The sequence below is a fragment of the Vombatus ursinus genome, unplaced genomic scaffold (assembly GCF_900497805.2).
Source record: "Vombatus ursinus unplaced genomic scaffold, bare-nosed wombat genome assembly UNPS02000577.1, whole genome shotgun sequence".
Classification (NCBI taxonomy): Eukaryota; Metazoa; Chordata; class Mammalia; order Diprotodontia; family Vombatidae; genus Vombatus; species Vombatus ursinus.
In genome coordinates, this window is record NW_020940355.1 from 28122414 (window position 1) to 28138105 (window position 15692).

Sequence of the window (15692 nt, forward strand, 5' to 3'; positions counted from 1 at the left end):
TCTACTCTAGCATCTTTGCCAAGAAAACCCCAAATGGGGTCACGCAGCATTGATCACAATTGAAACAACAGAACAACAGCAACATGGCTTTCTGTGACTGGCACAGAGTAAGCCCTACATAAGTGTTGGCGTCGGTGTTAGCAGTTCCTTGGAGGCTGGAGTACCTGGCACATAGAAAGTATTTAGTGTTTGATCATTGTAAAAATAAACATTTTTTAAAGTAATGACATCATCTTTAAATTTTGCATATGCATCCATTTCTCTTTCTCCAGAACAATTAGACATGTTACAAAAGGAACAAAAAGTGTGGTGTTACACAACTATGATGGTATTTTTATCCTCAGATTTAAGCCTTCCATTCAACTGTCCGTTTGTGAGGAATGCCTCTGAATCTTGTCCACCTCACATTAAATCCTTAAAAGTTTTTAGAGTAGCTGACCTATTTTTCAGGAAAGGTAGGGTTGGGGAAGGAAGGTTTCATTGTGTACAAAGTGAGAGCGGGCCCAGCATCCCTTAGCTAAACTCCAATCTCATGCCACACTCTCTCTCCTCCTTCAAAGAGCCTTTTAAAGTTATGAAAGTATCACAACCTTAAGACTCTCATATTCTACCTGCAGCTAATTTTTCTGTTGGCTTTTTCCCTTTTCTTGTTCTTTCTGGGTAGAAAGCCCATCTATAGTCAGTTAAATGTCCTTCCCCTACTTAACTTTTGTTGAATACCTAAAATATCACCTCATTTCATTACGATGTCTACTGCATAGGACTGGATTCTAAATATGCATTTCCTTTTGGGTAGGGTCGAATGGGTTTGTTCTGATAATTTTTAGTTCCATGCAAAATAAATCTAAATTAAATATTTAATATCCAGGAGCCTTGGGAATGTGGTGCAGCAATAACTTACTTGTCTCAAGTCCATAAGGTTTTTATTCAAGTAGCAACTTTTATTTTGAGCCCTCATCACCTCTCACCAACACCCCATTTGTTGTTCACCAAAGTGATTTTCCTAAAGCCTTTGGTCATGATATCATGTCACTCCCACTCTTCCCAACAGACTCCAGTGGCTCTCTATTACCTCTCAAATATAAATGTACAATCAAAAATAAACTGGAATTTAAAGCTCTTCACAATCTAGCCCCGCCCTACCAGCCCTCTCATACATTATTCCTCTCCATATACTATGTTTCAGCCACCTGTGCCTTTTCACTTGCTGCTCCCCTTCCCAAGCCTGGAATGGGCTTCCTCCTCCTCTCCCCTTCTAGGAATTACTGGTTTAAGACTCAGCCCAAGTGGCACCTTCTATGCAAAGCTTTTTCTGATTACACAAGCTACTTGTGACCTCCACCTATAAACTTCTTTATATTTTATATAAATGTCTCCCCTATTAGAATGTAAGATCCTTGAGGGCAGGAACTGTCTCACTTTTGGTCTTTGTGTGGCCTGAATCCTGGTTGCCACATTCTTGCATTTACCCCTACTTAGAGCTCTTCTTTTGTGTTGTCTTCTACCCTTATGATATAAGCTTCTGGTAGGCTAATACTCCTGTGCTCCCTTATATTTGTATCCCTAGCACTTAGAATTTTGTGAAGAAGATAATAGATGCTTTATATTCAGTCTGTATCCCTAATAGTACTTTGCTGGGCATCTGGATGATTAATAACTGTTTATTGATTGTTGTTGAAGATACCATCTCAGGCTAGGGGAATCAAGAATTCTCCCTAAGGACTCTCAGGATTTTTCTGTCTGTTTTCCCTAACATACATATCCTCAGTGGTTAACATAATGCCTGGCATAGGTGCTTAATGAATGTTCGGTTTTTATTGTTGTTGATGATGGTGGTGGTGATGGTGAGATGCTTAATAAGCATTTATTGAATTGTTTATTCGCTAGCGGATTTGAGATAGATCTTAAATTGAATTGGCAAAATGCTCTTGGGGTAGCATTCTAGACCCCTCGAAATGGAATGGGCTTGGAGCAAAGAAATACCCAGATGTGTTCAGGGGAGATTGGCTATGCAGAGCTGCCTGGTATAGTGGTACTGAATTCAGAGTCAGAGTAACCAATGTGACCTTGGTGGTTGAATCATTTTTCAGTTGTGACTGACTCTTCATGACCCCATTTGAGGTTTTCTTGGCAAAGATACCAGAGTGGTTTGTCATTTCCTTCTCCATGTCATTTTACAGATGAAGAAACTGAAGCAAACTAAGTGACTTGCCCAGGGTCACACAGCTAGCAAGTATTTGAGATTTGAACTCGGGAAGATGAGTCTTCCTGACTTCAAGCCAGGCGTTCTGTCATCTAGTTGACCCAGGGACAACTCTACCCTTCCCTGTATTACTACTTAAAGCTCTTCAGAGATGCTCCCCCAGGTCATCTCCTTCTTCCTCTCAAAGACCTGTTCCAGTTTGCATGTTGTCTCCCTCATTAGACTATAAACTTTTTGAGGGCAAGGACTCTCTTTTGCCTCTTTTTGTATCCCCAGAGCTTAGCATAGTGCCTGGCACATAGTAGGCATTTAATAAATGTTTATTGATTGACTGATTCTTTGATCTCCAGAACAGTGTAGGAAAATGTGTACAACTAAGGATTAGACATCTGTCCCATCCTTGTTTAGGCCATGGTCACTTTTCCTCTAGACCAGTGATGACAAGCTCTCATAGAAATGGGGATCACTAAACCATATATAAGGACGCCTGTTTGCAGACTATTGACATAGAAGACCATATTTAACATTATCTATGCTTTGCTGTATTTTTGTTTTGCTAAATATTTGCCAATTACATTTTAATGTGTTTTTAGCCCCATTGGTCCAAGGACCATCTGTTTGACTCCTCTGCTCTAGACTATTGTGATAGCTTCTTGAATGGTCTCCTTGCCTACTCTCTGCTGCCTAATCTATCCTTCACACAACTGCCAAAATAATTTTCCTAATGCATTGTTGTTGTTGTTGATGTCTGATTCTTTGTGACCTCATTTGGGGTTTTCTTGCAGAAGATACTGGAGGGGATTGTCACTTCCTTCTCCAGCTCATTTTACAGATGAAGAAACTGAGGCAAATAGGGTTAAGTGACTTGCTCAGGGTCACAAAGCTTGTAAATGTCTGAAGACAGATTTGAACTCAGGAAGAAGAATCTTCCTGACTCCAGGTCTGGTGCTCTGCACCACTTAGCTACCCATCCTAATGCATAGGTCTAATTACTTCACTCCTCCCCTGCCCCCCCAAAAGCTTTGAGTTTCTAGCCCCCAACAATTGAGCAACAAAGTATTTTCCCCGGCCTTATTTCACATTACTGTATTTCCCTTCACGTATTCTTTGTCCCTGCCAAACACTTGCTGTTCCATAGACTTGATTATCATTTGCCCCGTCTCATGCCAGTAATACTTCACTGCAGAGATCAGCCTTTCAGGACTCTACTTCCTCCTCCAATGAGCCTATTGTGATCCTCCCCAGATGCAGGTTTTCTCTCCCAATCTAAGTTTTCCTTAAGAACTTGAACTGCAATCTTTCCCTTATGTAACCATCCCTTCTCCCCCACTGTCACCCAACCCCAATATAAAGCACCCTGTTCAATCTGTGTCCAACTTGTCTTCCCAGACTGATCTCCTATTACTCCTCTTCTTCACAATATATTTTAGGCACTCTGATATCCTTTCAACATTCCATTCCATTTCCTACCTTGCTATCTTGGCAGAAGGTGTCTCCCCATTCCTGGATACTGTCCCGAGCTGCCTTCAAAACATAGTTCAGGCATCAGTCACCTCTCTCCACATTGGTAGAGGTCAATGGAAGGATAGAGTTGGCAAGAACAGGAGAGGAGAGATCTTGTCTCTTCAGTCTCTTTGGGCTCTTTGGCATCCAGCTTCAAGAAATAAGATCCACAATGACACATTCTCACTTTAGGCCATGAAGGGAGAAAAACGCTCTGGGAAGAAGTCGGCGTGAGAGGAGCTGGAAATCTCCATCATGTCCCTACCCCCACCTCTCTACACTAGAGACCAAGGGGAATTTTCCCCTTGGGTGAGATCTGGGACTCTTATTTGAGCTGAGTTACCTATATCCCAATGAGAAAGCTCCTTCACTCTGTATTCTCTGACACATATTTTTCTATGTATACTTTTTCTGATTTCTGTTTTGTTATCAACTTGGATAAATGGGTTTCATTGCTATTTGCTAAGTGTGTTCACTGTGAAATTGATATTTGATGGGAAGGGAGCGTTGGACATAAAGCTTAGGGGTCCTCTTTTCCCCATTAAAACATAATGATCAGCAGTTTAGTTGGTACCCGAAAACTACTTCCTCTAGTTTAGGAATATTTAAGGGAGCAGAAAGATAGAATTCCAGACCAATGGTCCTCTGTCTGAGGAGAGCAGAGCTGCAGTCTCGGGCCCTAACCTCCTGCTTCCCCTCCTGGAAGGAATTAAAGCCTGCCTTGATGAACAGTAGGGAAGAGAAGAGACCAAAGGTGTCTATTCTTGTCTTCCTATGAGCCATATATGATACTTCATGCTACAAGAGGATGAATGAACATGGTCTGGACCGCATACTAATATCTGTGAACAAGAATTTTGGACACCAAATTGTCCTTGAAAGTTTGAAACTAAACTTGGCAACTTCTACTATACCAGCCTGTCTTTGCCACTTACTGTTTTATAGGACTATAGTTATCTGTCAGGCTTGGAGATCTTGGGCTCCCAGATTCCCCTAGCAGCTGGAATGTGCTGAAGTTATGCAACCTAAAACAGCCACAACAACTATATATCAAAGAAGAAAAATATTGTGGTACAGTGTAATATCATTTGCAACATTCAGAGGCAAATGTCCTTTTCACTGAGAACACAGACTGTCAAAACATAGGTCCAAACTACCATTAGTAAAAGCCAAATATGACATCCAAAATGATCATTTAAATTTACTTAATTAAATAGGTATTCTCACATATTCTAAGGTCAAACAGAGAGGGTTAGCACATAAAAACATATTCTAGACTTTGTGAAATAGTGGCTTTCCAGGCCTCTGCTGCAGATCAGTAAATAGTGAAATTAGAGATGATAATTCACTTATGCCCTGGACACCATATTGCTTACAAAAAACAATTTCTCAGAAGAAATTAATTTTCCAACTTCAATCTAAAGATTTTATTTTACATATCCCACTTAAGATGGTTTGATGGTTTTCAACTTATTATCAGAAAAATACCTGCCTCAAGTTCAAACACTGCCTCAGACACTTACTATGTGACTCTGGACAAATCACCTCTCTCAGCTTCAGTTTCCTCATCTGCAAAATGGCAAAGATAATAGGGCCCAGCTCATAGGATTGTTGGGAGGATCAAATAAGATAAACAATGCAAGGAGCTTTGCAAACTTTAAAGTACTACCTAGACGCTAGTTATTATCTTTTGTTATGGTGTGGAGGTAGCTTTGAGATCTCAAAGGCTGTGCCAGGGCAGCAGAAGCTCTATCGAGTCTTACAAACCTGAGAAGTCTTCAAGTATGAGCCTGGTAGTGGAATGCATGTCTGAGAGCCATCCTAGGGTTGTTCAGAGAGGCTTATCACCCCAAGGTTGACTGTCAGTTGATAACTTTTTTTCCTTTGTCTCATAGGAACATGGTGTCATAGATTTAAAGTTGGAAGAAATATCAGGGTTTGAGTCCAATGCTATCATCTTACATAAGAGGAAACTGAGGCTCAGACAACTTAAATGATTTGTCCTGGGTTACCTAGTTAGTAAGTGTGAGATGTAGTATTTGAACCCAGGTGTTTCTGACTCCAAATCCACTGCCCTATAGCCTATACCATATTACTTGGGGCATGAGGGTAGAGGGACATTGCTGTGCATTTTTGTGGAGTGCCTACAAGAACAAAAAGACATCTGAAGACTTGAAGTAAAAACAACAAGAAGCTTGGTAGTTTTTTTTTAATCATAAAATATGAAACATTATTAGAGTTGGAAGAGGCTTTAGAAATCTAGATTTCAATCATACCTTTCATTTTACAAATAAGGAAATAAAACCAAAGAAGGCAAATGACTTCCTTGAGACCATACAGCTAGTTTGTGATTTATTTGGAAACTTTAATGTAAAAAATGTTGGTAGACTATTATAGTGATGGTCCCTAAACCACGAAATAAACAACAGTAAAATAATTGATCAAGTCACCTAAACCCTATACTTCTAATATTCTTACCTGCAAAAGGAGGACATAGTCCTGTCCTGTCTACCTCAATTCAATTCAACCAACATTAATTAAGCCCCTGTCATGTGAAAGACAGTGTTCTGGCTGCTGGAGATGCAAAGACAAAACAAAAGAATCCCAATATGTTTTATAAACTATAAAGCATTGTATAAATGGGAGCAGTTTCTCTTTTTTAAAAAATTAGTAGGGAAATTTTGAGGTCAGAACTGAGAAACACTCACAATCCCCTTTTCAGCCTCCACAGCTGTCTCTGTTTCCCATCTAAAAATCCTTTCTCTTGTCTCAGTCAAGATCCTCCTCCTTAAATCCTACCTCTTTAGGAAATCTACCCAGACAATAGTTGTTATTTAAAACAATACCAAATATCCAGCTGGAACTGAGAAAAATTCCATGTTTGAATCTGGGGATTGATACAGACTCAAAATTTGTATAAGTAATCAAATTCTTTATGAATCATTCCCCAATTGATAAATGGTCAAAGGATATGAATAGGCAGTTTTCAGATGAAGAAACTAAAGCTATCTATAATAATATGAAAAAATATTCTAAATCACTATTGATTAGAGAAACAACTCTTAGGTATCACATCATACTTACCAGATTGGCTAACATGACAGAACAGGAAAATTATAAATGCTGGAGAAGATGTGGGAAAATTGGAACACTAATGCATTGTTGATGGAATTGTAAACTGAGTCAACCATTCTAGAGAGCAATTTGGAACTATGCTCAAAGGGCCATAAAAATATGCATACTCTTTGACCCAGCAAGACCATTTCTAGGGTTGTATCCCAAAGAGATCATAAAAATGGGAAAAAGACCCACAGGTACAAAAGTATTTATAGCAGCTCTTTTTGTGGTGGCCAAGAATTGGAAATTGAGGGGATGCCCATCAATTGGGGAATGATTGAACAAGTTTATGAATGTAATGGAACACTATTGTGCTATAAGAAATGATAAGCAGACCGACGTCAGAAAAACTTGGAAGGACTTATATGAACTGATGCTGAGTGAAGTGAGCAGAACCAGGAGAATGTTGTACACAGTAACAGCCACATTGTGTGATGACTGACTCTGATAGACTTCCCGTCTCAGCTATGCAAGGATCTAAGACAACTCCAAAAGACTCATGATGGAAAATGTTATCTACATCCAGAGAAAGAACTATGGAGTCTGAATGCATATGGAAGCAGACTATTTGCTCTCTCTTTTTTTTTTCCTCCTTTCTCATGGTTACTCCTGTTTGTTCTAATTCTTCTTTACAACATGACTAATGTGAAAATGTTTAATAAAAATGTATATGTAGAGCCTATATCCGATTGCACACCATCTTGGGGAGAGGGGAGGGAAGAGAGGTGGCAACAATTTAAAACTCAAAAGCTTATGGAAGTAAATGTTGAAAACTAAAAATAAATACATTTAAATTTTTTTTTAAAAAGTAATCAAATTCTTTACTTTTGGTCCACATGTCAAATTATATTAAAAAATATACCATCATGTAGAGATAGTATAAGGGAAATTGGAGATCTTTGATGGAATTACAGCACTAAGTGATGGGCTTATGTTAATGCTAGTAACTTTGTTTCTGAGATTACCTTTTATATACTCTGTATGTATCACATATATATGTAGTTATTTTCATATTTGTCTCCTATATTTGATTGTGAGTTTTCTGAAGGCAATGAATGTTTTTACCCTTCTTTGCATTATTGGCCCATAACAGTGTCTGGCATAGAGCAACCACATTAATAAATGCTTTTTGATTGCTTATGGCAATCAATAGGATGCATATATATAATTTAAGTAAAATCAAAATGTAAATGATCAATCTTAGCTCATCACTCCAGGGACTAACATAAATTCAACCTTGGATTTTATTTCAGACCTGAAAATTCACCTTCAGACTACAGATTATGGCAACTTTTTGAATGAAGAAACTGTCCCACTCACAGTTTCTACCATTGACAACAAGATGAGGAAAAAATTATGTGGAGATTTTGAGCATTTCAGAAACAACTCCTTGGAGCCACTCAGCACATTTTTCACCTATATGACGTAAGTGAAAACTTATTTCTATATAGATCTTAAGCTGCCTTAAATTAAACCTTGTCTTAATTGATCCCTCATGGCTGTTTAAAATGCAAGATATTAAGGTAAATCCTATTAACCTTTTCCACTGCTTATAAATTTTAATATATAAATGTTGGGGGCAACTTGACTTAGCAAAAGAAGCCTTGGATTTGGAGTCTTGGTCAGACAACTACTAGTTTCCTCATCTGTAAAATGGAGATAATGGTACTGCCACACTTATTATAACTTCCTTAGGATCAGTTTCATGTTTATCATGGTATTTAACACGTTAGATGCTTGATAAAAACTTGTAGAATTGAAATCAAAGTATAGAAGCACTTGTGATAAGAAAAACTGTAATAGCTACCATTTATTTATTATCCCTATTTTATAGATGAGAAAACTGAGGCTATTAGGTTAAATGATTTCACCCAGTATTTGAGGTAGGATTCAAACTCAGGGCTTCCTGACTCCAAGTGCAACACTCTAGCAACTGCACTATGTAAATGCCTCAGAAAAATTGGTTACTGCTATTACTTAGAATTCTAGCGATTATCATGCATTAGATCTAAATAAGATACTCTCACCCACCCCCAAATATAAAATGAGTGACAACTCTTAAGTTTTTAAGGAGTATCATAACGTGTGAAGATTTCACAATCCTTTATGAGCAATATGTATTCTAATAATGGCGAGGTACTCATGTCATCATATTGCCAAAGAGATCTGCAAACACCTGCCAGTATGATCATGTAGACAATGTTTCTTTAATAGCTGGTGTTTATGCCTGAGGTGTTGCCCAGCTATCTTGACCAATAGCAATTGTGTTTTGACACTGTTGGTACCATTCTTCAAGGATTGGTAAGAATTCAGGTTGGTACTGTGGGAAACAACTCTATCCTTGGATGTTAATTGGACAGAGATCTCCTGTTACCTTGTTGGCACTCCAAATATTTGTAGACAATGGTACGAACTTATTCTCAGTGCTCTCTGCCCCCTCCTCCTTTTCTGTCACCATCATTGTGGTTTCCATAGCTGAGAACCTTGTCTCTTTTAAATGAAAAGATTGTAGCCGTTAGTCAAGAGTTCTGTCTTCTCCCTCCTCATCTCGAATCACTCCGATGTCTTCTACCACTTTCTCCTCATCTCACAAGATAACGAAGCTCTTTCTCTTTCCCTCTACATGTACAAATGACTGCATTTCATCCTGTCTTCTCCAGCAGATTACCACCTTCACCATCCTCGCTCTCTGACTTATGTTCAATCTGTTCTTGAATATTGGTTGTTTCCCTGCTGCCTAGAAACATACTCATGTCTCCTCATCCTCCAGAAACCCTCACTTGATCCATCTAACCTTGCTACTGTCCCATAACTCTTCTCTCTTTTGTGGCTAAATTCCATAAGAAGGCTTCTTACACTTTGACATCTCCACTTCCTTTTCTCTTCTTAAATCTCTGCAGTCTGACTTCCAACTTCATCATTCAACTGAAACAATTCTCTTCAAAGTTACCAATGATACCTTAATCACCAAATCTAATGGCCTTTTCTCAATCCTCATACTTCTTCACCTCTCCTACAACCTTTTACCCTGTCAATCACCTTTCTCTTTGTTATTTCTTCTATCTAGGTTTTCATGATATTACTCTCTCCCAATACACCTCCTACTTGTCTGCACCCTTGTGAGTCTCCTTTGCTGGATCTTCATCAAGTTTTATCTGCTGACCATAGGTGTTCCCCAAGACTCTGCCCTGGACCCTCTTCTTCTACACTATTTTATTTGGTGATTTCATCAGCTTCCATTGATAAAATTGTCTTCTTTTTATAGATGGTTCTCAGACCTCTGCTGACCTCCAATTTCACATTTCCAACTGCCTGTTGGACACCTCAACCTAGATATTTTGTGGGCATACTAAATTCAACATCTCCAAAACTGAACTCATTATCTTTTCCCCAAAACCTATTACTGTCAAGGGTACCACTATCCTTCCAGTCAGTTCAAAACTTAGATGTCATCTTCAACTCCTCATGTCTCTCACTTCTCATATCCAATCACTTTCCAAGTCTTGTCATTTCTATTTTTGTAACCTCTTTTGTATTTAGACTTCAACATCATTCCCATGAGCTGAGGACCTTCACACAATATCCCCCTTTCCAACTCCCTTTTGTATGTTATCTTTGCCCACTTGATTATTAGTGCATTGAAGGCAGGGGACTATCTTTTTGCCTATAGTCGTATCCTCAGCACTTAGCAGAGTGCCTGGCACATCGTAAGCACTTAATAATAAATGTTTGTTGCCTCAGCAAATGCTTTTTGTATATGCTATGTTGTTTCTCTCCTGATACTGCTACCACCCTGGTGTAGGTTGTCATCATCCCATCCATGGACTACTACAGAAGCCTGCTGCTAACTCTTCCTGCCTCAAGTCTTTCCCCATTCCAAGTCTGTCCTCCACTCAACTATCAAAATGGTCTTCCCAAAGTACAAATCTGACCATGGCACCTCCTTATTGAATCAATTCCAGTGGCTCCCTATTGAATCCAGGACTAAATATAAAATCTTCGGTTTTGGTTTTTAAAGCCTTCCATAACCTGGCCCCTTTCTATCTTACTCTGCTCTGTATACTCTGTGGTCCAGTGGCACTGACTTCCTTGCTGTTCCTTTCACATGAAATTCCATCTTCTGACTCAGGGCATTTTTACTGGCTATCTCCCATTCCTGGAACTCTCTCCCTCCTCATCTCTACCTACTGGATTCCCTGACTTCCTTCAACTCTCACCTAAAGTTCCACCTTCTACAAGAAGTTTTTCCCAGTCCTCCTTAATCTAAGTATCTTTCTTCTAATTTTATCTCCAACTTACCTCGTATATATCCTGTTTATATAGCTTGTTGCATGTTGTCACCCCCATAAGACTATGAGCTTCTGAACAGCAGGAAGTGTCCCCCCCCCCTTTTATGTATCCACAACATTTAGCACAGTACCTGACACATAGAAGACACTTAATAAATGTGTGTTGGTTGATTGATCATACCAATGAAATCTCAGATCCAGTTCATATCCCTATCCCAAGACCTCTCTCTAAAAAAAAAAAAAAAGGCTAGTCAGTCAATAAACAAGCCTAAGTACTTGACTATATGTGAGGTACTGTGCTAGGTTCTGGGGACACACACACACAAAAAAAAACAGAAGTAAAAATGATCTCTGCCTTCAAGAACTTTAGAGTCTCACAGGGAAAACAACAACAACAATAATAATATATGGACATAGACACATCCATGCATAAGACAGACAGAAAGAGAGAGAACCAGACAGAGAAGGGGGGCATTTTACAAAGTAGATACAAGGTGATGTGTGGTAAGAGAGGCACATAGGGGACATCAAGAAAAGCCTCTGATAACTTTATTATATATTATATATAAATGTAAATATATATTCTATAGAAAAGGAACAGCAAGTTGTATATAATCGATTTGCCGTTTCATGTGCAATCGTCTTTTTTTAAAATTATACTATGTTATGGAAATGCTTGTTTTACTCCATAAATTAAAAACAAAATAAATAAAAGAAAGGCCTCTATGGATTCTGAGAGATGGAGAAGAAGCAGGAATTTGTTCTAAATATGGGGGACAACCAGTATAATGGGGAGGAATAATGAATAACATGAATGAGGAATAGTAAGCAAGACAGTTTGTCTATACCATGGTGTGCCTGGAGAGTAGTAATGAGTCACAAGTCTGGAAAGATAGGATGTGGCCGTTGTGAAGGGCTTTAAAAGCCAAACAGAGGAGTTTATATGTTTATATTTGATCTTAGAGGTAATAGGGAGCCACTAGAGTTTACTGAGCAGTACAATAACATGGTCAGATTTATGTCTTAGGAATATAAGTTTGGCAGCTTTGTGAAGAATGTATTGGAGAAAGATTTGGAAGCAAAGAGATCAATTTGGAGGTTAGCGAAATATTTCAGGCCAAAGGCTGAGAAAAGGCTTAAACTAGAGTAAGTAAATGACTGTGAATAGAGAGAAGGAGAGAGATATGAGGAAAGAAATAATATTTTACAAGAGCTGGGATATGTGGAATGAATAAGAGTGAGGAATCAAGGATAATGCCAAGGTTTCAAACCTGGGTGACAAGGAAGAGGATGGTGCCCTTGACAGAAATAAGGAAATGTGGAAGAAGGGCGGATTTGGGAAAAAGATATGGGGCATGTTGAATTTGAGATGTTTATCTAATGTGCAGGAAGAGAACCAAGTGAAAACAGTGTTAGGAAAACCAGAAGAGGAAAGAGTACCTCGGAGGACAACAGGGTCAACATTGTCAAATGTTGCAAAACAACCACCATACTGGCAATTAGAAAAATCCTTAGTGACTTTGGAGAGGGCTGTTTCAATTGAATGATGAGGTTAGAAGTCAGATTACAAATGATTTAGAAAGAGTGAAAGGAGAGAGAGAATGCAATAGGTATAGATAACTTTCCCAAGGAATTTTGGCTGAGAAAAGCGAGGAGAAACACAGGACAATAAATTGCCAAGATGATAAGGCCTAATGGGCTTTTTCAGAATTGGAAGGACTTGTGTGTGATTATAGGCAGCAGTGAAGCTCAATATTAGAGATTAACACCATTCTCCTTTTAGATAACTATTCATTGGGAAGTTTTTGTTGTATCAAACAAATTTGCTTCTCTGTAACTTCTTTTACTTCTTCTATAACTGTATAACTTCTATAACTCCTAGTTTTGCCCTCCGAGGTTTGACAGAACAAGAGTAATCCTGCTTCCAGGTAAGGGCCCTTCAAACACCCAAAGACAGCTCTTCTATCCCCTCTTTTCTGCAGAGTGAATATCTCTAGTTCTTGGAGGCTGTTAATCATCCTGGTTGAGCTCCTTGGGACTCTCTCCAATTTATCAATGTCAATGAATTGAACTTTTTCAGGGATACTTTTATGAGTCTTTGGAAGTCATTACTATGCATATATTTAATATTCACTCTCCAACTCAGGTGCAGCTATATGATTGATAATGTGATTCTGCTGATCAATGGTGTGCTACAAAAGAAATCTGTCAAGGAAATTCTTAAGAAGTGTCACCCCCTGGGCAGTTTTATGGAAATGGAAGCTGTCAACATTGTAGAGACACCTTCAGATCTGTTTGATGCTGTTCTGGTTGAAACACCTTTGGGTATGCAAGTATATACAATTCTTGACTTGTCTGTACATTTTCTCAAATACAGAAACAACATCACTGAAATCCATATCTTACCTTTTTATATTTGATTAGTTAATGAATTAGACTGTATGGCAAGTGAATTATAGAATTCTACATTTTTAGAGAGGACTTTATATCACTAGTTTCTTAATGTTTTATTGTAGCTTTATGCCTATAAAAGTCACATACAATGTATTTCATTTTAAGTATATATGTTAAGTATATATGTACCTCTGTGAATACATGTGTATACATATATTTACATATATACATATGTATGTGTGTGTATATATGTATATGTATACATATATTGACATACATACATATATAAATAAAAGTGTATGTGTATATACCTTTTTGAATAAGAGTCTCCAGAGCTTCTGAAAAATGACCTGAAAGAATATTTTTGTCGTGTTTTGCACTGGATTATAATTCATGTTGCTAACAGCAATTTTGACCAATTGAATGCTAAGGGGATACTTTTGTAAGTGAATTCCATTTAATTTTTGTTGGGAAAAATGAACAGTGGTAGTTTACTGTGAAGATCATTCATCAGTGTGGCCAATTTCTATTACAAAAACTAAAAGAGCAATGACTATAACAATTAAACCTCACTTAATTCCATAATGTACTATAGATTGTTCCTTTAGTGCCCCATCCTTCCTCTGAATTAGACTCATAGAGTCTTGGAGTCAAAAGCAGTATTCAAGAAGATCAAAGCCTTTTCAATAGCCTTATGAGAGCCTTATCTTCTCCCTCCCCAGAAGCACAAGATAGACAAATTGTCTTCTTTTATTTCTATGGTCATCCAATATAGTCTTTGCTTAAAACCCTCTAATGACAGCCCTTTCCACTTTGGGATAGCTCTAATTGTGGGGAAAGTTTTTCTTATATTGAACTCAAATCTGTAACTTTTATCCATTGCCCCTAGTTCTGCCCTCGGAGCCAAGGACAAATTTAATCCCTTTTCCATAAAACAGGTCTTCTTATGCTTAAAGATAACTGTCAAGTCTCCATCATTCATCTCTTCTCTGGACTAAGCACCTCCAGTTCCCTCAAACCATCCTCATGTCGTGCTCTCCAGGCCTTTCATCATCCTAGTTTTTTGCCAGCTCAGCTTGCAGGCATGGGCACAGCAGCTAGGTGGTGCAGTGGCTAGAATGCCAGGCCTGGAGTCAGGAAGATTTATCTTCCTGACTTCAAATTCAGCCTTGGACACTTACTAGCTGTTCAATGACTCTGGGCAAGTCACTTCACCCTGTTTGTCTTAGTTTCCTCATAAAACGAGCTGGAGAACGAAATGGCAAACCCCTACAGTATCTTTGCCAAGAAAACCCCAAATGGAGTCACGAAGAATCAGATACAACTGAAATAACAACCCATTCTATAGATGGATAGGAAAAGGGCTGACAAACCTCTTAGGTGCCTGCTTACTTTAAGAATAGCCTAATTTTTCCCTGTCACAGAAGGTTTGAGAAAAGACAGGTTGCAATGTCCGTACTTATATCTTTGTTCTAGCCAGCGTGAGAGGCATTAAAAAAGAGGCACGGTTCTTGTCACCCCTCATCATACTGCAGTCTTATTAATCAACAAAGTATTTCTTGAATATCCACTAGGGGGTACAGTGAATACAGCACCAGGCCTAAAGTCAGGAAGACCCGAGTTCAAATCCAGTCTCAGACACTTACTAATTGTGTGACCCTAAACAAGTCACTTCACTTCTATTTACCTCAGTTTCCCCATCTGTCAAATGGGGATAATAATAGCAACTACCACCCAGGGTTGTTGTGAGGATCAAATGAGAAAATTATAAAGCACTTAGCACAGTGCCTGGTACATAGTAAGTACTATATAAGTATTAGCTATTATTAATTATTATTCTATACATTCTTATTAATTATACACTCTATTCTAGAAAGATACTGAATATAAAAATTGGAATAGAGACTGGACCTATGATTTCATTGCTATAGAGAACTCCTGGGTGAGGAAACTCCTATTAATACAGACCCTTTCATTGCAATTTATAGTCTTTGCCTAGGACAACAATAAGTGAGTTGCAAAAGATCAAATAGCCAGTATTTATCAGACTTGAGCCTAGGTTTTTCTAGTTTTGAGGCCAGATCTCATCTGACCATACCATACTGTAATATGTAGAGTATATAGCATTCATGTAGACTTATAGGAACTATAAGACAGGGTTTCTGATCTCCAAGAGTTTATTGTGA

General features: G+C 38.4%; 1 protein-coding gene across 1 annotated transcript in view; it reads left to right on the plus strand.

The window, feature by feature from the left end:
- The window catches only part of ATP6V0D2 (ATPase H+ transporting V0 subunit d2), a 30550-nt gene that overhangs the window by 6673 nt on the left and 8185 nt on the right, over positions 1-15692 (plus strand). Inside the window, exons 2-3 of the mRNA XM_027846683.1 lie at positions 8077-8248; positions 13259-13437. Of these exons, the coding sequence (XP_027702484.1) occupies positions 8077-8248; positions 13259-13437 (351 nt within the window). The remainder of the gene's footprint in view (positions 1-8076; positions 8249-13258; positions 13438-15692) is intronic.